General features: G+C 36.7%; 1 protein-coding gene across 1 annotated transcript; it reads right to left on the bottom strand.

The window, feature by feature from the left end:
- Positions 1-5276: 5276 nt before the first annotated feature.
- Positions 5277-13466, bottom strand: LOC139500960 (myb-related transcription factor, partner of profilin-like). Its single transcript, XM_071289890.1, has 5 exons — positions 13109-13466; positions 11405-11472; positions 9258-9404; positions 8016-8123; positions 5277-7358 (listed from the first exon to the last, which is right to left on the bottom strand). Exons 1-5 carry the CDS (start codon positions 13342-13344, stop codon positions 7150-7152), a joined length of 768 nt encoding a protein of 255 aa, XP_071145991.1. The 5' UTR covers positions 13345-13466; the 3' UTR covers positions 5277-7149.
- Positions 13467-26033: the final 12567 nt, after the last annotated feature.

Raw genomic sequence — 26033 nt, 5'->3', positions numbered from 1 at the left:
CAATATTTCTGGTAAAAGGTATATTGAATATTTTATGGAACTATGGATAATTAGTTTCAGTATTCAGCTTTCTTCCAGTACTATAACACAATCGTGAAAGATACAATTGTTTTAATTACTGGTATATACCTCTTTATATATTACTTTCTTTTATCTGTAATTAAAACAAAAATTACAGACATCAGACTAATATAATAGAGGGAAATGTGGTGTGAGAAAACTATTTACCAAATGACACATGCATTAACGAGGAGGGGCAATAGGGGGTCCGTTAACATGTAAACATCGCCTCGATTTTGGCAAAAACGGTTAACAAAAAAGCAAAAAGGCTGATAACAGTAAACAAAGTTGGTTGACAACAGTTAACAGCTTTAATTTGTCTCATATAACAGTTAACAACCTTTTGAAAAGGACCAAAACAGGTTAACATAAAAAGGTATTGCCCCCCCCTCCCCCCCCCCCAAATTAAAAACTGTAGGTCATTGTACTACTAAAACCATGGGAAAAGCATATACCGCATATTCTACAAAAAAAGTCCCAAAATTGCAATTAAACGACAAAACTAACTAATTATTGTAAAACCACGGAAATACAGTCATAAATATACATAGTGTGTGTGGGTGTGTAGGTAAAAAGGAGGGGTAACAAGTTGGCAAGATCCCAACCTCCCCCTAAATGATTATGCTTGTATTAAGGCCCTAACATGTACCGAAACACAATTTTCAAATAGCTTTTTAAAAATGTTAAATGGTTATAACTTCGTAAGAGTGTCATGGAAAATGATCCGAATGTTTTGAGTGCTGAGTTGTCAGATCAACTCTAATGTGTTTAGCATGAAAACATATTAAAAATGTACTCTATTGTTTTTCAAAACATGTTTACCTGCAATGTGTTTAAAAAAGAAAGACGAAAGATACCAAAGGGATAGTTAAACTCATATGACCTAATTTAAACAAGAGTGGACACGCTGAAATGTCTCGCCTTTTTTAATTATTCTTAAGATATATTACAACTGCCAAATAAACTTAACAGTAACCAAGAAAACTAAACATAGACAAATGAACGATGAAAATAAGGTAAAGGTCAGATGAACCATGCCAGGCAGACATGTACAGCTAACAATTCTTCGAATTCCATACAACATATAAAGTTGACCTATTGCATATAGTTTAAGAAAAAGAGACCAAAACACAAAAACTAAACGCTGAGCATTGAACCGTGAAAATGAGGTCAATGTCAAATAAAAAGAGCGCAACTGACATATAAATCATAAAATATTTCAATGTAACAAGTATATATGATATCACACCAAAAAAAGGACTCAAAAGACTTAACTTTGACCACTGAACCATAAAAATGAGGTCAAGGTCAGATGACACCTGCCAGCTAGACATGCACACCTTACAATCAACCCATACACCAAATAAAATAGACCTATTGCATACAGACCCTTATATGTCGAGCTTTCTGCGACGAAAGTCGGAGGCTCGAAAAAAATCACCGACAAATGTAATGACTGAAATCGAAAACACAACCAACAGTTCCCATTTACAAAACATAGAAAACTTGGGGGGGGGGGGGGGGGGGGGAGGACGGCGGAGGTGTCCTGGCCCATAAATCCCGAGGTCACGGATGAAAAAAAAATCCCTGATCGAGAAAGGATCAATCCCGAAATCCAGACCTTGAATACACCCGATCCAGGAGATCCATAAAGGGGAAGGTGTCAAAGAGACAACAACCCGATCATAGAACATACAACAGCAGAAGGTCATTAACGGTATTCAATGCAGCGAGAAATTCCAGCACTCGACTCGAAGACGTGTTTCAGCTGGCCCTGAAAAAATATATGATACTAGTTCAGTGATAATGGTCGTCATACTAAACTCCAAATTATACACAAGAAACTTAAATTAAAAATAATACAAGACTAACAAAACAGGTGTGTGTATTGAGATCATTGCTTAACACACACGCTTAAATCTCTATGAGTTAAATAGCTATACATGCTATACATAACTCTTTCATACAGTTTGCGTATATTATTTGTAGGATTTCCTAAAGTGTTAGGCTGCATTGATGGGACGTACATCAAACTGAAGAGACCACAGGAACACGAAGAAGAATTTGTAAACCGTAAAGGGTATCATTCGCTCAATGTGCAGGTGCGTTAGGTTATACTATATTTACACGAAAGTTGGTTATACTAAACTTGCGACATAAATCAAATTGTGAACTGATTAGGCGAAAAATACCTTTAGCTTAACGTGCTGCAGTGATTTTTTTGAAAACATCATACATGCAAACTTTAGAAAATCCCCATGGTGATTTAAGATCATTTAAGTGCAGGTAAACAATTTCAAACGTTACAATTCTTTGCGACGTCGTGTTTTGCACATGCTGTTTTGTGGTCGAGAAAAAGTGTCATATTTCTATGCTTACCTTACAAGCTCCTTTTTAGCTCACCTGGCCCAAATGGCCAAGTGAGCTTTTCTCATCACTTGGCGTCCGGCGTCCGGCGTCGTCCGTCGTCGTCGTCCGTCGTCGTTAACTTTTACAAAAATCTTCTCCTCTGAAACTACTAGGCCAAATTGAACCAAACTTGGCCACAATCATCATTGGGATATCTAGTTTTAAAATGTGTGGCGTGACCCGGTCAACCAACCAAGATGGCCGCCACGGCTAAAAATAGAACATAGGGGTAAAATACAGTTTTGGGCTTATAACTCAAAAACCAAAGCATTTAGAGGAAATCTGACATGGGATAAAAATGTTTATCAGGTCAAGATCTATCTGCCATTGTTCAAATTACATGCATGGATTTTAAGCAAATACACTTCACGCTCGCGAAAATATAAAAACATTTACATCAAGTTTTGTCATTTATACAATGTCTATACATAGATATAGGGAGATGTGGTGTGAGTGCCAATGAAACAACTCTCCATCCAAATAACAACGGCTAAAGTTACTGATTACATAAACTTTATCAATGATTCAGGATATTGAAATCAAAGTAAGATGAACAATTCCAGACAGACAAGTACACATTAGAATCTTTTATACACTTAATGCAGTTAATCTATTGTTTTTATTAGGGCCCCGCCCTATAGTAATCAGTCTGTCCGTCCGTCCTTCCGTAACACTTTAACTTTGTGTCCGCTCCATATCTAGAGAACCATTATGATTTCATACTTTATACTTTACATGTTTATTAACCACCACCAGAGGGCGTGTCTTGATGTATGTACAACTTCCTAGGTCAAAGGTCAAGGTAAAAAAACTTTGGTTTCAGTTGACAACCCTGTGTCCTGTGTTGAAGATCGTGTCCGATCTATATCTTGAGAACCGTTATGATTTCAAAGTTTATACTTGACATGTATATAAACCAACACCAAAGGGTGTGTCATAATTTATGTGCAACTTCCTAGGTCAAAGGTCAAGGTCAAAAACTTTGGTTTCAGTTGACAACCCCATGTCCTATGGTAAAGATCGTGTCCGCTCTATATTTTGAGAACCGTTATCATTTCAAGGTTTATACTTGACATGTTTATAAACCAACACCAAAGTGTGTGTCATAATTTATTTACAACTTCCTAGGTCAAAGGTCAAGGTCCTTAACTTTGATTTCAGTTGACAAACCCATGTCCTATGGTAAAGATACATTTTTTTTTTGATGCACATTATTCACCAGTTATCAAATTGGTCCACATTGAGATCAAAATGCTCCAAAATTAAACTTGTTTGATTTTTTCTAAAATGTAATTATTGTAGTTCTTTGATATGCTGAAACTAACCATGTATTCAGATTGTGGATATTGGACCATAATCAGTAAATGTCCAATTTAATCTTTATGCCCCACCTACGATAGTAGAGGGGCATTATGTTTTTTGGTCTGTGCCTCCGTTCGTCTGTGCGTCCGTCCGTTCGCCTCAGGTTAAAGTTTTTGAAGAAGTTGGAATCCTATCAACTTGAAACCTAGTACAAATGTTCCCCATGATATGATTTTTCTAATTTTGATTCCAAATTAAAGTTTTGACCCCAATTTCACGGTCCACTGAACATAGAAAATGATAGTGCGAGTGGGGCATCCGTGTACTATGGACACATTCTTGTTTTAAGTTCTTAGACCACATTTTTTTCTGTGTTAGAAACCTATGCTGTGTCAAATATTTCATAGTTCATATTCAGAGTTTTATCCAGCTTGAATGTTGTGTCCATACTTGTCCCAACTGTTCATGGTTCCATCTAGTGGTTGTATCAAGCTGCACACTGCACAGCATTTTATTTTCATAAGTCACAAAGATGTTTTTCTTTTCAATCATAGGCTATTTGTGATGGCAAATACAGATTCATCAGCATGAAAGGAAATATGCCAGGAAGTGTTCATGACAGCAGAATATGGAAACTGAGTGCTCTTCGACAACAATTTGATGCAGGTAAAAATGTTGTTGTGTTGTAAACTCAAGCAATAATATCTTAATTTAAAGCAAATGAATGAACAAATATAAAAATGAGTGAAAATGTCTAGCTAGTGTTAGTAATTTTTTAGCAACACACTTAAAAAAAAAAAGTACAAATCATGTACTTAAAAATCGGCACAAGTGGTGCATTATTTGTGTTACTAAGTATAAAAAAAATTAATTAAAAGTTAAGTATAAACCTCTATTTCATTTTTTTATAGGAATGCATGATGGGTTTTTGATAGGAGACTCTGGGTACCCTTGTCAAAGATATCTGATGACCCCTTTCCTTAACCCATCCACACCAGGACAGCAGAAATTCAATAAAAGCCTTTGTCGTACCAGAGTGACAATTGAGCAGACATTTGGGATATGGAAACAGAGATTTACGTGTCTCCAGAGGGGCATAAGAGCTTGCCCTGCTGATGTTGTTGAGATCACCGGAACATGCGCTGTTCTACATAACATTGGGATAGATAGACATGACATTGTTGATTTTGATTATATTTTTGAAAATCATCAACATATTCATGAACTTAATTTACAAAATACAATGCCACCTCAAAGAGATGGGACAGCCACCAGACAGTTAATTGTTGAAAACTTTTTTTCATAGACCAAATTGTCTATTTCATGTTTGACACTTTTCAACAGTTAACAGTTATATAATGAACTACTAGAGAATTTATACTACAGTGAAATATGTATTTCTTTTTGGTATCATTCAAATTTTATGTAATTATATGGTAAAACTTTTTTCTGAAATAGAAATGCAATCTCAATAATTATATAGGCACGTATATATAAAACATATAAACATATACATAACTGTTTTATTGAGTTATAGAAGTTACATTAAAAACAGTTTATTTTAAACTACCAAAACATTTTCAAGTTTACAAATCCAACAACAAAATATTGTTTCCAAATAAGATTATTTTAGATAATTTCACAAACAGAAGTTTGAATTAAACAATTTTAAACTAGTAGTTTTGATAAATTTTAAGGCTTCTTTAACTTTAATAAATTTGTATTGAAACATGATACAGATGCCATATAATTATGCTTTAATTTGAGTTTTATCAGTGGTATTCATTGTCATTTACAAGCTGTGACAACTAATAAATATCTTCCATAAATTATATAAAACCAATAACTATACAGTTCTTTCTTGCTACAATTCAATAACAGCATAAAAATTCAAACATTAATCAATAAATTAACAAACCTTGCATAAATATTAAATATATCACATAAGATGCTCAAAATCTGGTTAATTCAATAATACAAGAATACACAAGGAACAATCAAATAGAAAAAAAGAATAAACATTTAATAATGGTTAAGAAGCTTTTGTCTTAAAAATGATTTGTCTTTTATATGTGCTAAAATGTCACATTCCATTGTTGTTACTACATGAGATTTTAACGTTTCCGATACTGAAGGAAACATAATGATATAGCAAAATAAGATAATAAATATTGACAATGATGACAGTAAACGTGAAGAGAATAAGACAATAAGGTTATAAAGAGCACAGAACTACAACTGTTACGCAATAATGATTTGGGATCTAAACTTCCATGATGTATTAAGATATTTAAACAATTTTAAGTTAAATTCAGGACATACTAAAAAAAAATGGTACTCATTTTCAATACAAATCATGTGATTGCATATACATATACAATTTTATGATATCTTAGAATATTGTCAAAACGACCAACTTCAATATTTTGTTATAATGTTCGACTACATTTATAGTCAGTTTAATACTATAAAAATCTTACTTAAGGTGGTACCAAACACTTTCACCAAAATTAATTTGGCTCGTTTAATTTTCATAAAATTTTGTCAAATTATTTACTCTGACCCTTTACCAAAAATATAAAAATTTCAAAAACTTTGAACCAACCGTTTTGTCAGAAAAAATACACTGGTTATATAGCAGTTTGACAAACACCAATTTTGATCATTGAGAAGCTTAATATTTCTTTTACAACACAACATAATTAAAACGTTTAGCTGACTTTACAGAGTTATCTCCCTGTAGTGTTAGGTACCACCTTAAGTTAATCTTGTAGACAGAAATCATTTTTCAATTTCCTTTTTAAACAGTTTTTAATAAAGAAAACTAATTGTATGAATGTTCAGGTGGGTTCCAAATAAATATATATATAAACACACAATTTACAAATGATTTACTTCCTTTATTGGCTATAATGTTTTCATCACCAAGTCAATGACAAATTTATCATTTTATCTTTTTTCAATATGTGCTCTTACAAATTAAAATTTAAACACTTCATCCAACAACAGGGAGAATTTTTTATGTACTTCCATGAAAGGTATACCTAGTGTTAATATAAAGATTTAAAATTTTACTTAAAAGTACTTAAAAACATAAGTAAAAAGTTAATGGATGTCACAATAACATTTGATAAAAGTTTTAAATGCTGTGTATGTCATTCTTTTCAATTAAATTATTCAGAAACTTGTATTATTTGTACATTCTCCCAATGAAAATTTCATATTTAATTGGTGTTATTTCAAATGGAATGTTTTCACCCTTAGAATACAAATTAAATTTTATAAATTTACCAGAGGCAGAGAAGTCAAAATGTAATACTTGATAAACAGGAGTGGGATGTATGAAACTTAATTTTTGACCAAATAGTATTTTTTTTATCATATTTGCAACACAAGTAATTCTTTTTTTAATGCCCAATATTCAATTTCCAGTTTCATTTTTTGGATTTCTATATTATATTTTTCTTGTTTTTTGACATACATTTTTTTTTGTTCAATAAGCATCTCATTGTCCAAAAGTAAATTTTTTTGTGTAAGTTCTTCTATGTCTTGTGTACTCTTTCTTTTTAATGCTTTTCTTTTTTCAACTGAAATTGAAGAAAACAACAACATTAATAAAATATGACAAATCATACTTACAAAATTTAAAATACAATGGCCATTACTACAAGGTTTTAATCGATTAAACATGTTTTTTGCAGGCAAGTCTTGATTAGTAATAATTTGTATTATTCCGTTGTATGTTGATTTTGATAGTGCAATCATCAGTTATTTCGTTGAAACTATTCAATGTAACGTCGAACAAAACTTCATATTCCATTCTAAGCAGCTGCTTCTAAGTATCATATTCATTCCCCTCTGAAAGTCGGGACTGCCTTGAGTGACGTTCATGTTTTAAATTTTTTTTATTACAGGTACTGTTTTGTTTGTAAAGTAATTTTGTTTTAAAAAAAATTTCAAATCTAAAAATTGAAATTCTTAAATAATATATATTTATATCAGTCTCAATTTTTAAGTTTTTAGGAAACAAATATGGTTTCATCCAGTTTGTAGTCTTAATTCTGACGTATATACCAAATTTCAATCATGGTATCTATGCTGAGTTTATTTATCTGATTAAATTTAAGGAAGTCCAATAATTTTAACCAAAACATAAATGGTATCATACTGCTGCTTCTTATGCAATAAATGACCATTTCTCCAAACATTGTAAATAAAAGCATACTTATTAACTATGTTTATACCTGAAGGGTTTGTGTTTGATCCTGATGTGACTGGAGTTGACCTGGAGAACTCATGAGATGTATTGGCCTCCTCCAGGTCTTGTTCAAATGATATTTCTGGTGTTGCTGCTATAAAAGAATAAATATTTTTTTTGTAATTCTTATGTGATTTGCATATTAGGAAATACTTTGATATGATTAGTCGAGAGGACTTCCAGTAGTTGATCTTGACGTTGGTTATTTTTCGATAGATGACGTTGACTGAACTTCTTTTTTAACCAATGTAAACAAGATAGTGGCAATAATAACACTGATGTTAACCAAATTTATTTTCACTGCATGATAACAGTTAAATAATATAATACACAAAAACATTCATTGAATGACAATAAGAGTTTTTGCAGTTTACTTTTTATCAGATATCAAATTTCATTGGATACATATTTTTGCATAAGCCAACAAATATATTCATGCGCCAGGCCTATTCAATGATATAAATGTACAATCTCTGTGTAAAAGTGTAGAAAAATATATCCCTATCTCAAATTTTACGGAACTATAAGGATTAAACGCCTTTTTAAAGGAATTTATTGGTGACTATAAACTGGACCAAGTCACTCACAAACATATCATAAAAGTCCTGTGGACTTTTATTTGTTTTTGAGTGAATTGGTCGAGTTTATACACCAATAAATTCCTTTAAAAAGGCGTTTAATCCTATATTAACCAACATACAGCCAAGATTTAAGGTCTGTGGTATAAATATTGAAATAATTTTTCATGTATTTCTTTTTCTCTCATCTTTATCCTTTGTGTCATTATTTTAAAACTATATATATATATATCTAAGCAACCTATTATTTTCAGTTATATATATGTAAGCAATCCATTTTTCTCTTAGAATAGTAATTTTCTTTTGGCCATTTTTTTCTCATACACTTTTTTTTTATTTCTTTGCTTTGCAAGCACCTTGCCCATGTATCCATTGGTTTCATTCATGCAGTCTTTTTAAAAATCATGAATTGGAAGTACAAATTTAATAATGCCAATAAGTGTTACAGTTTTGTATTCGAAGCTCCGACAGCATCAATTTGTGGTTTGATGGTCGCAAATTAAGTTTATTGGCGATGCGTTTGCAGGTATATGCCACCTTGAAATCACCAGTTCAGGCAGTTGATGCAGTTGGAACTTAAAATACAATATTGTTATCTCTATTCTAATAAAACTGAGAATAAATGATAGAATAAAAGAATCTAGGTTTACCGTCTGTATCTAAGAAACTGCCAACTCCAGTCATGGATGGTCTGCCCCCTATACCCTGGAGAATCAACTCCTCTGTAGGTGTGATTTGAGGCTGGGCTGGACCACCTCCAGTTCTAGGGTGCCTTAAATTGTCTATTTTCTGTTTAGCTGAAATATTAACAATTGTTTTTCAGGTGCTTTAAGTAGATGAATAAACAATGCTTTGAACATTAAAAACAATAGATATGTTTGATATTGTCCAACTTATGGTTATATTTCAGGTATACAGGTAGTTGATTTAAATGTAAAGTTATCTCCAAATCTAAGATATACCCATTTTAATGCATATTTTGCTGGTATGAATATGTAATTGTTTTGAGATGTAATGAATTTTCTTATTTAATTTGTTTTACTATTTGTTGCACATTTTTGATCACACAGTGAAATCTGTATTATTATATGGTTCAGAAATATGGGGTTGTTTTAATTAAAAAAAGTTAAATAATGACGCAAAACTAAATTATTTCTATAGATTGAGTAAAGATCTAAAAAATGAAAAAGTGCATCTAAAATTCTGCAGATTTACATTAGGAGTGAATAAGCACGCAACAAATTTAGCCATATTTGGCGAATTAGGTCGTTATCCTCTAATGATAGATATTTTAACAAACATGATTAAATATTGGAAAAGAATTCATATTAAAAATAATATTTTATTAACAAATGCAAACTCTCTCTCAAATACATTATCTAAAGCTGTGAAGAATTGTTGGGCTAGTAATATTGATGCTATTTTAAAATTATTTGATTTAAAAGAGTGCTCTCATCTAAAATAAACACTAGAAATATGGTGAAACAGAAATTATATTTAAAGTAATTTAAGTATTGTAGCATATGAAAGAAAGAATTATTTAATGATATAAAATGAGACAAAATAAGACCTTTGGAAATAAACTTAGAACTTATCCCTTATTTAAACTAAATTTTAATTTTGCCAGCCTTACTTATTGAAATTACCATTGTTTTAACAAGATTTAGAATTTGAACTCACAAACTTGAAATAGAAAAAGGTCGTTACTTTAATATTATACTAGAAAATAGAATATGCAAACTCTGTTAATAGAAGATGAGATGCATTTTCTTTAACATGTAAAACTTTGGATAATGTTAGAAATCCCTTTCTAAGCAAAATATATAGAAAAAATAAAAATATTTCAAAACTTGATAACAAATCTCTTTTTATTTGGCTACTGGGAAATAAAGTTAAAAACATTTTGATAATAATTTGTCAATTATTGGAGGTTTTAAATATAAACAGGAATACAATATTTAATTAGATTTCTCTATATAAAGATATAGAATGATATGTATGATCAAATATGCATTTACATCAATTATTTCTTTTACATTTGATAAATTATTAGTATACTATGAGGTGTGCTGTCCAATAAAGGGACCAGAGTAATAGACAATTGGTCATATTATATTATATATTTGTATTATTACAAATTGCCTACTTCATTTGCTTTAATATGTTATATCAATCAATTAAATCAAAATCAATCATATTATATACTTTGTTTAACTTATTTTTAATTTACTTTACATTATGTTTGAAAATTATATTGTAATTATTCTGCTTATTTTGGGTGCCGTGACTGGCAAATCAAATATTTGTTTGTTTGTTTGTTTAATGTAAGCATTCACTTAAGTCTTGATGACCGGCTTCATTAAGAGAGTTGACACTTTAATAAGATATTGTATTGTATTGTATTATATAATGATGGTATATTCTCACTATACAAATCCTTGAATAATATTTTTTTATTTACAGCATGCACTTAGTCTTGATGGCTGTGTTGTTTATTTTGAAGACATTCTTTATTCTGTGTTTCATCATTTTTAATAGATTTACATTTGCCCTTTCTGGGTCTTTTATAGCTTAATTGATGTGTTATATGGATTGTAGTCACTTGTTATATGGGTTGTAGTCACTTGTGAAAGACTGTATATTTTCTTACTGTTTTTTTTTTTTGACAAGGGTAATTATTTTAGAATTATCTTACAGTTCAAATTATTGATTAATTCATTGTATAACTATTTCTCTTTATTTTGCATGTGGTTTCAAAACTATATGTTTAAAACATTAATATTATTAAAATATCTACCTCTCTGTTTGGAGTTGTTCCACTTTTTTTTACATTCCTGCCAACTTCTTTTCTTGGTTATAAATTGGCTACAATTAAATAAATGCAATTTATAATGTTGTACAGACATAAAAGTTACACTGTACATGTATACCATGGTAGCTTAAGATATAAATTGACAGTAAAAATACAATTCAAGTTGTCATGATTTTGAAATCATGCCAACATTAATTTTGTAACAGTTTTCTTTTTCTTTAGTTAGAACTTAAACTGAATTCTATCAAAATCATACCACACTGGTTTCTGTATTCATATATATGAAATATTAAAGCATGCACTTTTGAAAAAATAAATAATAAACTGTTATCAAAGAGATATGTCTTGCTTTTTTGTAATTTCAATATAAATGCTGATGTTCAAATTAAATATCAATACTTTGAAATATATAATTTTTGCAAATTTTGAAATTCAATGGGCCATGTAGCAGCAGTGTGTAGCAGGTACATGGCTAAATAATCTCCATGGAAATGCTAATTAAATACAACCACATACCAAATACCATTGAATAATCATAAATAAGAAATTACTTTTGAAAGAAACTTAAACACAAACTAATACATGTAAACTAAGCAAAATTTTAAACCATATCTGAGGGGAAAAGGTCAAAAAATCTCCATGGTAATGAAATCTGCCAATTTTACTACAACTGCATATCAAAAATCATTGACCTAGCTACCACCCGAAACAGCATAGATATATGTTGGTTTTTTTTATATCAGGCCAGTTAAAACCTCAAAGACATGAGAAAGAATGTAAGTTTATATTAATTCCAGAAAAAAAATTGTCAACAGGAAGCATGGAAAGTTGGTCAGGATAAACTGTTCTCTGCATATAGATGTAAAATTAATATTTCAAGAATAATTTTTATTTATTTATGGGTAAATCCAGAGGATCTGTCTCAAGTTTATTTAGTGTATCTAGTATATGGAACACTGATGGATCCAGAACTTTTCATTTAGGGGGGGGGGGGGGGGCTAACTAACCTATTGGGGACCCACTCCAGTCATGCTTTGTCAGTAATTCCCTATATAATCAACCAAATGTTTCCAACAAAGCCCCCCACCCCCCTTTCCCTTTGGGTCTGCCCATGTGGAATCAAGGCTAGTATGACAATAAGATGAGTTAATCAGTTGAGCATTTAAATTCAATTTATAGAAATTTTCAATGAAAGTAAGCATACTAATTGAGCATGCTGCTGTGCAGCTTAATCTCTTGATTCCTAAGCAAAAGCCAAAATATTTGTTTGTTTTGAGTTCTAGAAAAAAACAAGGCTTCATTTGTCTCAAGTCTTTCAATATTTCAATATTTACAAATGCTGTACTGATACAGTTAAAACATGCGAATTTGTAAAGTAAAATAAAAAAAAAGGAGGTCCTTGTAAACATTTTTTTTTAAGTACTCTGAAATAATATTATTCATATTTTTTTACCTGATCTAAATTCATTAGGGAAATTGTCCCAATAATGTTTTTATGCCAATATTTAAGGCAGCAACCATTTGATTTTCTGGGGGGGGTTCGACTTGTCTACAAAAAAACAGATTGAGAAGGCGAAAATAAAAGTTTGTCCAAAAAAAAATCCATACCCCCCTCCCAGAAAATTAAATGGTTGCTGCCTAACATCAATGTTTTTTCAGGAATAAAATACTCTAAAAAACATCACTTACGCATTCAATTGGTCTGCAATTGCTTGCCAGGCCCTTCTCTTGATAGCATTAATATTGCCATCTCCCCCGTCCCCCTTTGCTGCGCCAAACAAAGTTTTCTCATCCTCCAGGACGAGGGAGATGAGAAGGGCCTGTTCATCCGTTCCCCACTGTGTCCTTTGCTTATTTAATTCCTGATCACCATCGTCCACCACTGCTGCCGGCACCGGCACCTGGTCGTCTGCAGTGGTCTCCATTGTAAACAAAGTCACCGGAAGTAAGAGAATCGGATTAAGGCCCCTTATGATTAAGAAAACCTTTCTCGGACTGAGAACGTACTCGAAAACGTTTATGACCGCGATTCTCGAGAACGATCTCACAGGAGAATATATTCGAGCACTGAGTATGAGAACTACTTTGGAGTCGAGTAAAGTTTTATGACCGCAAGGCCTGAGGTTAAAGCCTCCTTTCTGTAATAAACACCTGGAATCACGGTAAAATTGCATTAAGTCGTCTTCGGCAGTAAAACTAGTTAAAACATTATCTACAAACAAGTCTTGTGTAATTCTTGAAGCTGTTGGACTAGGATTCTCTTCAAAGTGTTTTAATAAAGTTGCATTCAGTATAAATGGTGAGCATGTAGCTCCGAATAAGACTGAATTGAAACGATATGTTGTAAACGGACTGGTTGAATCTGTTGGGTCACTTAACCAAAAAAAGCGAGTTACATCACGGTCAGATTTATGAAGTCCAACTTGCAGAAATGCCTTTTTGATATTTGTTGTCACTGCAAACTTCGTGACAGCGGCTCTATTTCCAGCTCGAATACACTTGATTCTCGACGAATCCATCTTTTATCCTGGTCACGGCACCAATCTCGTGATCGTATAATTATAGTTTGCGTTGTGTTGTATGAATAGAGAAAAAGACGTCTATACAAATGGATGATTTAATGCTGGAATACAATGACGTTTATATATAGCAACCATGACGTTACATATAGAGAGCGGTAACGCGTATAAGTACATGTATGAATCCCGCGTAATGTGATTGTCTCTATTTATCCTCGACAGGGGTGTATCCCTTCTCGAATGTACCTTTCATCTTGGTGATTCGGAAAATCGCGGTGGTTTAATGGGAGGTATGCTGCCGTAAAGGTTCCAATACAACTTGTTTTCATTCTCCTTATGACTTGCGGCAACAGGGACCATCTTGATAGCGGTGCTTGGTGGTATTGCACTGGCGATCAAGATCGTCCAGGACATCGATGTAGGTGCGTGTGGAGTTGGCTGAAAAGTATTTGAACATTTTCTCTTTCATGGTGCGGTTTCAACGTTTGACAATACTCGATTTATCTTCGTTCCCGGTGGAGTAGAGATCGATACCATGCTTTTGAAGCAGCTGATTTACATGTGTGTTGTAAAACTCAGTGCCTTTGTCTGTACATAGCTTCTTGTGAACACCGCTTGGAAGGCATCCCGCACCATCAGCCCCTTCCTGTTCTTGAGTGGTATCAGCCAGTCATATTTCGAGAAGACATCGATAATGCTCAGGATAAATTTATTTCCCTTGATGTCCCTAGAGAAGTCACTCATATCAATGAGGTCGGCCGCCCAGGTCTCATCCACACCACCCACCGCTACACAGCGTTTATGAAACTAACGTCAAACTGGTTTGTGCAACTCCTCAGCTAGCTCATCAGTCCAGCGAACAGTTTTTTAACACCTAGACGGAATCGAACTTTGGTACCGATGATTGGTCCGACGATACTGCAGTCCAAGCGTTCGTGTGTGGTACAGTTGGGAATGGTGTTAAGCGAGGCTAGCATAGCTTCGTCACATATGGTGTTGCGTGCGGTTGCATCCTTGTGCTGGGCATAACAAAGATCGTGGAGATATTTGGTCAACTTGAATAATGGGTTTTGACCAAGCCTTCGGGTGCCATCGGGAAGTAGTAGCTTTCTAAGTCTAGTCCCTCGCCCGGTGAAGTTGTGTCCGGGTACATGCAATTCCATGGGTAATCGGTTGATTAGTTTGTTCATGAACCCTGTACCGGTTGTGGCAACGAACTGAGACTTCTTGGCATCGCACACCTTGTAGTTGCCAACCTTTCTTCGTCGCCCGTTGCTGGTCATTACCTCGCTAGCGCTTGTGTTAACTGTGTCCGTCTTTCTATGACTTTCACGCAGAAAATCATCTCTATGTTATTTTAATAAATGAACGTTGAAGACATTTCCTACAGTGCCCGCGAGGAGTAATCACTACCTCCTACTTCAGCGATCGATAAGTCAGTTGATCATTGGGAAATCGGACTGTGGTAAGACGACGCTGCTGAACAACCTATTCCAGCGCGATTGATGGCTCCGACATAAATCGATTGTACGTCTACGGATAATCGCTTCAACAACCTATCTACCAGCAGTTGGAGCAAGCGCTGGAAAAAAAGCTTCCCTAAAGAAGATATCGAGACCTACTACAGTGCAAAGGCAAGTCACCCTACTCGTTGATCGATGTGGTCAACACCTTATCACCACCACGACACCCGAGTGGTATCGATACTTTTTTCGATCAAGGAAGCGATGTACCAAACCCCCGAGAACTTGATCCCAGCCGTAAGAACCTCATGGTGAACCTCATGGTGAACCTCATGGTGTTCGACGACTTGATGCTGAGAAAACAGAACACGTGTAAAGACAACGTCGATTGTTTCTACCTGTGCCAGAACTACTTTACACTGCCCCGCCAGTCGATCCGGGAGAATGCCAACTTCCCCTGCCTCTTTCAGCAGAATGCTAAGAATATCGACCACATCCGACACGATCACTGCAACGATCTCACCAAGGAACAGTACAGTTTGACGCTCTGTGTAAGCATTGCTGGTCCAAGCCCTATGGATTTGTAACCATCGATTTTACAAGCACCAAGGCAAATGGAAAATATGCAAATTAAATGAGTTCTTTGAGGTATAAGATAATATAAATAGATAATATCTGGACACAGAGGAACACCAGCCCTGCAAGTTCGAATGGCCCTGCAAATGCAATTTTGAGTGGGTTCCATGTTGAAAATGCAGTTGAGTGATCCTTCGACCGATCTACAGCGGTGGAGGTGATTTCAATGCATGGAACTCCACCATTATGGTAAGGTGTAGCGATTTTCTCAACCTCAATGCCCTGCCAAGACGCTTTGAGGCCACCAGTGCACATACCCATGACACTTGAATCTTTCAAAAAAAAGGGATCCGTATCAGCTGTGTAATACCTTCATGCGCAACTCATTGATTAGGGGCGTTCACACCAACGCTTAGGGGCGTTCAACAGCATTCGATCCTATTAGATAAATGACATTTATCAAGATTATCGACCCTAAGCAGCGTCAGGCACTTGTCAGGGAGTTGCAAGACACCAAACGGAAGATTCAAGCCAGTAATATGCAACATCGCCTCTACAAGATTGAACTTAGCCGGGACCTTTACAAGGTGTTCAAGCCTGTGGTTGAGGCTTAGCGAGAGGCAACTTCACAGATCACCAAAAAGATTGCAGACCTTCCTGCAACAGTGCCAGTACTCCCTCCTCCACCGCCCAAGTTTGCCGACCCACTACTAATTGCACCACCTACAGAAACAGTCCTTGGAGCTCGAGCACAGCAGCATTTGCAGCTCAGTATGACTACATCCGCCGACCACACCTTTTGATTGCGATCTGAAAACGATGGTATCTTCATCAGAAGCTGACCAGTTGCTTTTGACGGCGATAATTTGTTCGTGGATAGTGTAAAGTACAAAGGAACCCTTGGCCTCTGGGAAGTTATGGTGAAAAAGAAACCAGAATCGTTCGAGCACGACGACCTTGACGACTATGCAGAGATCCTGAAAAGTTCCGGTGATATGTATAAAGTAGGGATGGCAACGAGTACTCGAGTACTCGGGTACTCGCTCGGAAGGCCGAGTACTCGAGTACAGTTTTAGTACTCGGATACTCGTTTGCCTGTTATACATTTTGAGATATTTTCTCTTTACATTTCCACTCACTTTAGTTCCGTTGAAATATCCCCTTCGTAATATTAAATAAAATCAATTAAGATTATAGATATGATTATCCTGAGGCTACTATTTGTTAAAGTAGTATCAGCAACGTCCTTTCCTTCCGAGGGAATGTTTTCATGTGCACTACTTGTAACAAAAAATAGAAAGTCAAACAGTCTTTCGTCTGAAATTGTTGACCAGATCATATTTCTAAATAAGAACAAAATCAAAGTGACCGGCGGTGAACCCTACGCAACAGATTAGGGACATTTTTAACGGTGTTTGTATACGGATCAACACTTTCATGGATTTATAATTAACTCGTCACAAGCCATAAAACTCACCTTTGTTTGTTAATCAAGACTTCTATGTAAACGTTATTGGTATGAGATGTACAATTAAATTAACTTAATCACTCTGTATTTTAAACTTAACTATAATTGTTTAATATTAAAAAAAAACAAAAGTCGAAAATAAACTGACAACGTCATGGATTTAAAAAAAAAGAAAATCAGATAAACGATGGTGCAAAAAGGGAAGACTAAGCAACACAAAACAGTTATTTGAAGTCCAATATTATTGTTGCCAAATTAATGGACAAGTCCTATCATAAAAGATACCAACTCCTCATGAATAGATGATACATATATTGGCTACTTTGTCGGACTTTATATGCAAATATTTTTGTTTTTTTTATTGTAATTTGGTTCATGAACACGTACACAAACTGCTATTATGATAGGTTATTTGTAGAAAACGGCAGTCGGTAATTCATTGCTTAATTGACACAAAAACAGAGGAGCAATGTTTATAGTACGTTAGTTTTATATGTAACAAAACACTGCATCCCACCTTAAATCTTTTCAATAGACGTTTAAGATTCATCCGAGTACTCGAGTATCTTGACCGAGTATCCGAGTATTAAATTTCAGATCTTTTGACATCCCTAGTATAAAGGCAATTCCATCTTTTCAAGAACCCCGAAAGCGAGTAAGAATTACAAGTGGATGGGAATCGTGTCCCACATCTACCAGAAATATAAGTTTGGCAGTGAGCTGCAAACCGTGTTTTTTTTCAACTTCAAGCAGCTTCTAGATCGCTTGGAACTGTGTGCTGCAGCATACCGAGCAGGAAATAATGGTGTGCGCAACGAAATTGTGTCGATTGTCCATGCTATGAAAAAGGGTAAATATATCAGCATCGAAAAATATATGGCGCTTCATCATAGTATCCTATAATAAATGTTGCAAATCAAGAAAGGTTACGCCTGAAAGTAGGCATACAGTGGTAGAGGACTGTTTGGCACAATTAACAGTTTGGCTGGACGCATGTTTACTTCCTCTGCCACCAAAACGATAGAAAGTAAGACCGTGAGTGCAAACACCAATGAAGCCTTGAGAGGTGTTGAAAAAGGGGCCCCAAAGCCGTCGACCATGTGGTTGATAAAGTGACCCGCCCCCGAAAATGCAGAATGTCCACTCAACAGTCCAATGGTCAACCAGCAAACCGCAGTAAATCCAGTTGAACAACCTGATCTCCGGTTCTGGCATTGCTACCAGCCACGACTTTGTGCAGCGCTATAAATAAATACATAATGTCCAACATCCTTATAATCACCGAAGGGTTGATCTACGACGTAAGTCTCCAAAAATATAAGGTTCACGAATACGAACCTCAAGCTGGTGCCAACCTGAATAATTCAGGTGAGATCCGAATCAACATCGAAACCCAAGACTTGTTCCTCCATCCCGCTGAAAGTTATCTCTTGGTAAAGGGGCGACTGTAAAAGAACCACGGTAGTTCATATGCTAATGCAGATCTAGTGTCTCTCATTCACAATGGAATCATGTTTCTCTTCAAGACTATCAGTTACAATTAATGCAAGCTCTCATGCCAGCTGATCGAACATATCAACGACCCAGTCGTTGATATCACTATGCTGGGAATGTTGATTTATCCCAACAATTTCTCCAAATCCCAAGGCCTTAACTAGCTGTGGTACAAAGATTCATCTACCGAAGCCGAGGCCGAAAACACAGGCTTTGCAGCACGTCATGGGTATATTATCACCAAGCCCGCCAATAAAAGGATCGTTTTCATTCACCACACCCCTGAGACATATTTTCGGCTTTGCAGACGATTACAACAAGATTGTGTATGGATTCAAGCACGAATTGTCACTCGTGCGCGACTCGGACGACAATGCCATCCTGCTGCTGCCGTCAACGACGTGGCGAAAATCATCCTGAGTAAGATCTTTTGGTTTGTTCCTCACGTCCTTCCTTCCTTCCGATAAAAAAAAAACTGCGGTTGTAAAAGACCATCCAAAGCAAGAGTAAGATCGATTTTGGTTCCGAATACGACAGTGTGATTCTACAAGTGCTACCGAAACCTTACAGTTCCACTGGCGTTTGTCTGCCAAGAGCGGTCGGGAGAAACTGAGATACATCATCGTAGCCTTTCAGACCGGTAAAAGTACGATCGGACTTAAAATGAAGCCGTGTTCGACCACTGCCGGTTGCGAACTATCTACGTCACCCTCAACGCAGAACGCTTCCTGGCGTTAGACTTCAATGCCAGTTTCACACAAACCAAGATCGCCAGAGAGTACAAGAATGTCGCAGAGTTCTAACTACTTCAACATTGACCGTTTTATCAGCAACTGCAACATTAACCCCTCCGATTTCAACGATCTGTATCTACTGTTTGTCATTGATGTGAGTCACCAGTCCATTTGAATCCGATAGTCAGAAGATGAACGTCGTGTACAAAAAGTACAAAAATGGATAAAATTCACTTACAAGTAACTCCTCTTTGCCAGCCGCCCTGCCGAAGTCTATGCGATCGTTGTGATCAACAACTGAGAAGTATGACGGTATCGAAGAGTGGAAGTAAAAATATGTGATAATGGTGTACCATAAATAAATGGATAACACATGGTTTCAGCAATTGCTAAAATCACCAACCCCAAGCATGGGTTTTCCTTCATCGTTTCTGGAAACGATAGCCAAATTCTTTCCCGGTTCAACCTCCACTGCAACTCAAGGAATCAAAGACCTACGAGATGGCATTGGTAAATCTGAAAACCAATAATTCCACCCCTAACATTCATATGTATACAGGAAACCATTCAATCTGCTACTCTCCCGATGATGGTGCCAACTGGTTTTCCATCGCACTGAGCACAGGTTCCTATGACATCGAAGACATCAACAATGAAATCCAGCGACAGCTACGGCTCAACAAACACAAAACGAAGATCATCATCGATGCCAACCAAGCGACCCTAAAGCAACGCTGACTCTCGCCAAACTCTATCAAGTAGACTTCAAAGTTGTCAATAACATCAACACCGTCTTGGGATCCAAGTGGCAGATTTACACGTTCGGTATGATCACAAACGGTTATACAGAAGGGGAGCACATTGTAAATATCATCAGAATCAACAGCATTCTGGTGAATGGTGATATCAACCATGAAGTTATGTAAATGGTACACAACAGTCTTCAATCTACAGCTTTTTTTTCCCGCAGACGGTCCTGGTATGAAAATCATTCAAACCCCCAAGCACCTTTTGGTAGTATACTTGCTAGTGATCTTGCGAACCAGCAATCGCATGCAAACATATATCAACGATCAAGAAACCCCAGAGGAAGGGTGGCTATAAGACCTGTACCGGTCAAAGCTGGACCCAGGGTACTGCTGGTTAACATCAAACTAACCACAGAACAATCACCCAGTGCTACAGATACAGCTTTGTCCAGACGTTTATAGGCATTCAAGGTAGTTTGATACCTTCAAATTTCTGCATCGAGTTGATTAGACACACATTGTCGGTACCAAGAATCTAAATCGTTCATTTATTTTATAGGAGCATACCGAGGAGGGCAATGTTTTTGAAGGGACTGTAAGCATCTAAATATAAGATCAGAACGGCTCCGTCATGGAATTGCTGACCACGCTCCAAGTAGAGTCCATACCCATAGGTAATCCGGGCGTTTGGGGATTTGAGGTAGAGACCATTGCCACTGGGATTCACTGTGTAAACGCAAGAAGATGAAAACGGATAGTGAGATGTTCACCTCTGAGATCGATGAGCCTACCGTCTTGATCGTTGATATATGTTTGCATGCGATTGCTGGTTCGCAAGATCACTAGCAAGTATACTACCAAAAGGTGCTTGGGGGTTTGAATGATTTTCATACCAGGACCGTCTGCGGGAAAAAAAAAGCTGTAGATTGAAGACTGTTGTGTACCATTTACATAACTTCATGGTTGATATCACCATTCACCAGAATGCTGTTGATTCTGATGATATTTACAATGTGCTCCCCTTCTGTATAACCGTTTGTGATCATACCGAACGTGTAAATCTGCCACTTGGATCCCAAGACGGTGTTGATGTTATTGACAACTTTGAAGTCTACTTGATAGAGTTTGGCGAGAGTCAGCGTTGCTTTAGGGTCGCTTGGTTGGCATCGATGATGATCTTCGTTTTGTGTTTGTTGAGCCGTAGCTGTCGCTGGATTTCATTGTTGATGTCTTCGATGTCATAGGAACCTGTGCTCAGTGCGATGGAAAACCAGTTGGCACCATCATCGGGAGAGTAGCAGATTGAATGGTTTCCTGTATACATATGAATGTTAGGGGTGGAATTATTGGTTTTCAGATTTACCAATGCCATCTCGTAGGTCTTTGATTCCTTGAGTTGCAGTGGAGGTTGAACCGGGAAAGAATTTGGCTATCGTTTCCAGAAACGATGAAGGAAAACCCATGCTTGGGGTTGGTGATTTTAGCAATTGCTGAAACCATGTGTTATCCATTTATTTATGGTACACCATTATCACATATTTTTACTTCCACTCTTCGATACCGTCATACTTCTCAGTTGTTGATCACAACGATCGCATAGACTTCGGCAGGGCGGCTGGCAAAGAGGAGTTACTTGTAAGTGAATTTTATCCATTTTTGTACTTTTTGTACACGACGTTCATCTTCTGACTATCGGATTCAAATGGACTGGTGACTCACATCAATGACAAACAGTAGATACAGATCGTTGAAATCGGAGGGGTTAATGTTGCAGTTGCTGATAAAACGGTCAATGTTGAAGTAGTTAGAACTCTGCGACATTCTTGTACTCTCTGGCGATCTTGGTTTGTGTGAAACTGGCATTGAAGTCTAACGCCAGGAAGCGTTCTGCGTTGAGGGTGACGTAGATAGTTCGCAACCGGCAGTGGTCGAACACGGCTTCATTTTAAGTCCGATCGTACTTTTACCGGTCTGAAAGGCTACGATGATGTATCTCAGTTTCTCCCGACCGCTCTTGGCAGACAAACGCCAGTGGAACTGTAAGGTTTCGGTAGCACTTGTAGAATCACACTGTCGTATTCGGAACCAAAATCGATCTTACTCTTGCTTTGGATGGTCTTTTACAACCGCAGTTTTTTTTTTATCGGAAGGAAGGAAGGACGTGAGGAACAAACCAAAAGATCTTACTCAGGATGATTTTCGCCACGTCGTTGACGGCAGCAGCAGGATGGCATTGTCGTCCGAGTCGCGCACGAGTGACAATTCGTGCTTGAATCCATACACAATCTTGTTGTAATCGTCTGCAAAGCCGAAAATATGTCTCAGGGGTGTGGTGAATGAAAACGATCCTTTTATTGGCGGGCTTGGTGATAATATACCCATGACGTGCTGCAAAGCCTGTGTTTTCGGCCTCGGCTTCGGTAGATGAATCTTTGTACCACAGCTAGTTAAGGCCTTGGGATTTGGAGAAATTGTTGGGATAAATCAACATTCCCAGCATAGTGATATCAACGACTGGGTCGTTGATATGTTCGATCAGCTGGCATGAGAGCTTGCATTAATTGTAACTGATAGTCTTGAAGAGAAACATGATTCCATTGTGAATGAGAGACACTAGATCTGCATTAGCATATGAACTACCGTGGTTCTTTTACAGTCGCCCCTTTACCAAGAGATAACTTTCAGCGGGATGGAGGAACAAGTCTTGGGTTTCGATGTTGATTCGGATCTCACCTGAATTATTCAGGTTGGCACCAGCTTGAGGTTCGTATTCGTGAACCTTATATTTTTGGAGACTTACGTCGTAGATCAACCCTTCGGTGATTATAAGGATGTTGGACATTATGTATTTATTTATAGCGCTGCACAAAGTCGTGGCTGGTAGCAATGCCAGAACCGGAGATCAGGTTGTTCAACTGGATTTACTGCGGTTTGCTGGTTGACCATTGGACTGTTGAGTGGACATTCTGCATTTTCGGGGGCGGGTCACTTTATCAACCACATGGTCGACGGCTTTGGGGCCCCTTTTTCAACACCTCTCAAGGCTTCATTGGTGTTTGCACTCACGGTCTTACTTTCTATCGTTTTGGTGGCAGAGGAAGTAAACATGCGTCCAGCCAAACTGTTAATTGTGCCAAACAGTCCTCTACCACTGTATGCCTACTTTCAGGCGTAACCTTTCTTGATTTGCAACATTTATTATAGGATACTATGATGAAGCGCCATATATTTTTCGATGCTGATATATTTACCCTTTTTCATAGCATGGACAATCGACACAATTTCGTTGCGCACACCATTATTTCCTGCTCGGTATGCTGCAGCACACAGTTCCAAGCGATCTAGAAGCTGCTTGAAGTTGAAAAAAAACACGGTTTGCAGCTCACTGCCAAACTTATATTTCTGGTAGATGTGGGACACGATTCCCATCCACTTGTAATTCTTACTCGCTTTCGGGGTTCTTGAAAAGATGGAATTGCCTTTATACTAGGGATGTCAAAAGATCTGAAATTTAATACTCGGATACTCGGTCAAGATACTCGAGTACTCGGATGAATCTTAAACGTCTATTGAAAAGATTTAAGGTGGGATGCAGTGTTTTGTTACATATAAAACTAACGTACTATAAACATTGCTCCTCTGTTTTTGTGTCAATTAAGCAATGAATTACCGACTGCCGTTTTCTACAAATAACCTATCATAATAGCAGTTTGTGTACGTGTTCATGAACCAAATTACAATAAAAAAAACAAAAATATTTGCATATAAAGTCCGACAAAGTAGCCAATATATGTATCATCTATTCATGAGGAGTTGGTATCTTTTATGATAGGACTTGTCCATTAATTTGGCAACAATAATATTGGACTTCAAATAACTGTTTTGTGTTGCTTAGTCTTCCCTTTTTGCACCATCGTTTATCTGATTTTCTTTTTTTTTAAATCCATGACGTTGTCAGTTTATTTTCGACTTTTGTTTTTTTTTAATATTAAACAATTATAGTTAAGTTTAAAATACAGAGTGATTAAGTTAATTTAATTGTACATCTCATACCAATAACGTTTACATAGAAGTCTTGATTAACAAACAAAGGTGAGTTTTATGGCTTGTGACGAGTTAATTATAAATCCATGAAAGTGTTGATCCGTATACAAACACCGTTAAAAATGTCCCTAATCTGTTGCGTAGGGTTCACCGCCGGTCACTTTGATTTTGTTCTTATTTAGAAATATGATCTGGTCAACAATTTCAGACGAAAGACTGTTTGACTTTCTATTTTTTGTTACAAGTAGTGCACATGAAAACATTCCCTCGGAAGGAAAGGACGTTGCTGATACTACTTTAACAAATAGTAGCCTCAGGATAATCATATCTATAATCTTAATTGATTTTATTTAATATTACGAAGGGGATATTTCAACGGAACTAAAGTGAGTGGAAATGTAAAGAGAAAATATCTCAAAATGTATAACAGGCAAACGAGTATCCGAGTACTAAAACTGTACTCGAGTACTCGGCCTTCCGAGCGAGTACCCGAGTACTCGAGTACTCGTTGCCATCCCTACTTTATACATATCACCGGAACTTTTCAGGATCTCTGCATAGTCGTCAAGGTCGTCGTGCTCGAACGATTCTGGTTTCTTTTTCACCATAACTTCCCAGAGGCCAAGGGTTCCTTTGTACTTTACACTATCCACGAACAAATTATCGCCGTCAAAAGCAACTGGTCAGCTTCTGATGAAGATACCATCGTTTTCAGATCGCAATCAAAAGGTGTGGTCGGCGGATGTAGTCATACTGAGCTGCAAATGCTGCTGTGCTCGAGCTCCAAGGACTGTTTCTGTAGGTGGTGCAATTAGTAGTGGGTCGGCAAACTTGGGCGGTGGAGGAGGGAGTACTGGCACTGTTGCAGGAAGGTCTGCAATCTTTTTGGTGATCTGTGAAGTTGCCTCTCGCTAAGCCTCAACCACAGGCTTGAACACCTTGTAAAGGTCCCGGCTAAGTTCAATCTTGTAGAGGCGATGTTGCATATTACTGGCTTGAATCTTCCGTTTGGTGTCTTGCAACTCCCTGACAAGTGCCTGACGCTGCTTAGGGTCGATAATCTTGATAAATGTCATTTATCTAATAGGATCGAATGCTGTTGAACGCCCCTAAGCGTTGGTGTGAACGCCCCTAATCAATGAGTTGCGCATGAAGGTATTACACAGCTGATACGGATCCCTTTTTTTTGAAAGATTCAAGTGTCATGGGTATGTGCACTGGTGGCCTCAAAGCGTCTTGGCAGGGCATTGAGGTTGAGAAAATCGCTACACCTTACCATAATGGTGGAGTTCCATGCATTGAAATCACCTCCACCGCTGTAGATCGGTCGAAGGATCACTCAACTGCATTTTCAACATGGAACCCACTCAAAATTGCATTTGCAGGGCCATTCGAACTTGCAGGGCTGGTGTTCCTCTGTGTCCAGATATTATCTATTTATATTATCTTATACCTCAAAGAACTCATTTAATTTGCATATTTTCCATTTGCCTTGGTGCTTGTAAAATCGATGGTTACAAATCCATAGGGCTTGGACCAGCAATGCTTACACAGAGCGTCAAACTGT

This window comes from Mytilus edulis, chromosome 13 (genome assembly GCF_963676685.1).
Source record: "Mytilus edulis chromosome 13, xbMytEdul2.2, whole genome shotgun sequence".
NCBI lineage: Eukaryota > Metazoa > Mollusca > Bivalvia > Mytilida > Mytilidae > Mytilus > Mytilus edulis.
Note: the sequence above shows the minus strand (reverse complement) of the source record. Positions and strands in the feature narration are given on the sequence as shown.

Coding starts and splice junctions, on each gene's coding strand:
- LOC139500960 (XM_071289890.1), bottom strand. CDS start 13,344: ATGGAGACCACTGCAGACGACCAGGTGCCGGTGCCGGCAGCAGTGGTG. Junction 9,405..11,404: donor GAACAACTCCAAACAGAGAG/GTAGATATTTTA, acceptor TTAATATTTCAG/CTAAACAGAAAATAGACAAT. Junction 8,124..9,257: donor CAGTTTCTTAGATACAGACG/GTAAACCTAGAT, acceptor ATTCTTTTATAG/CAGCAACACCAGAAATATCA.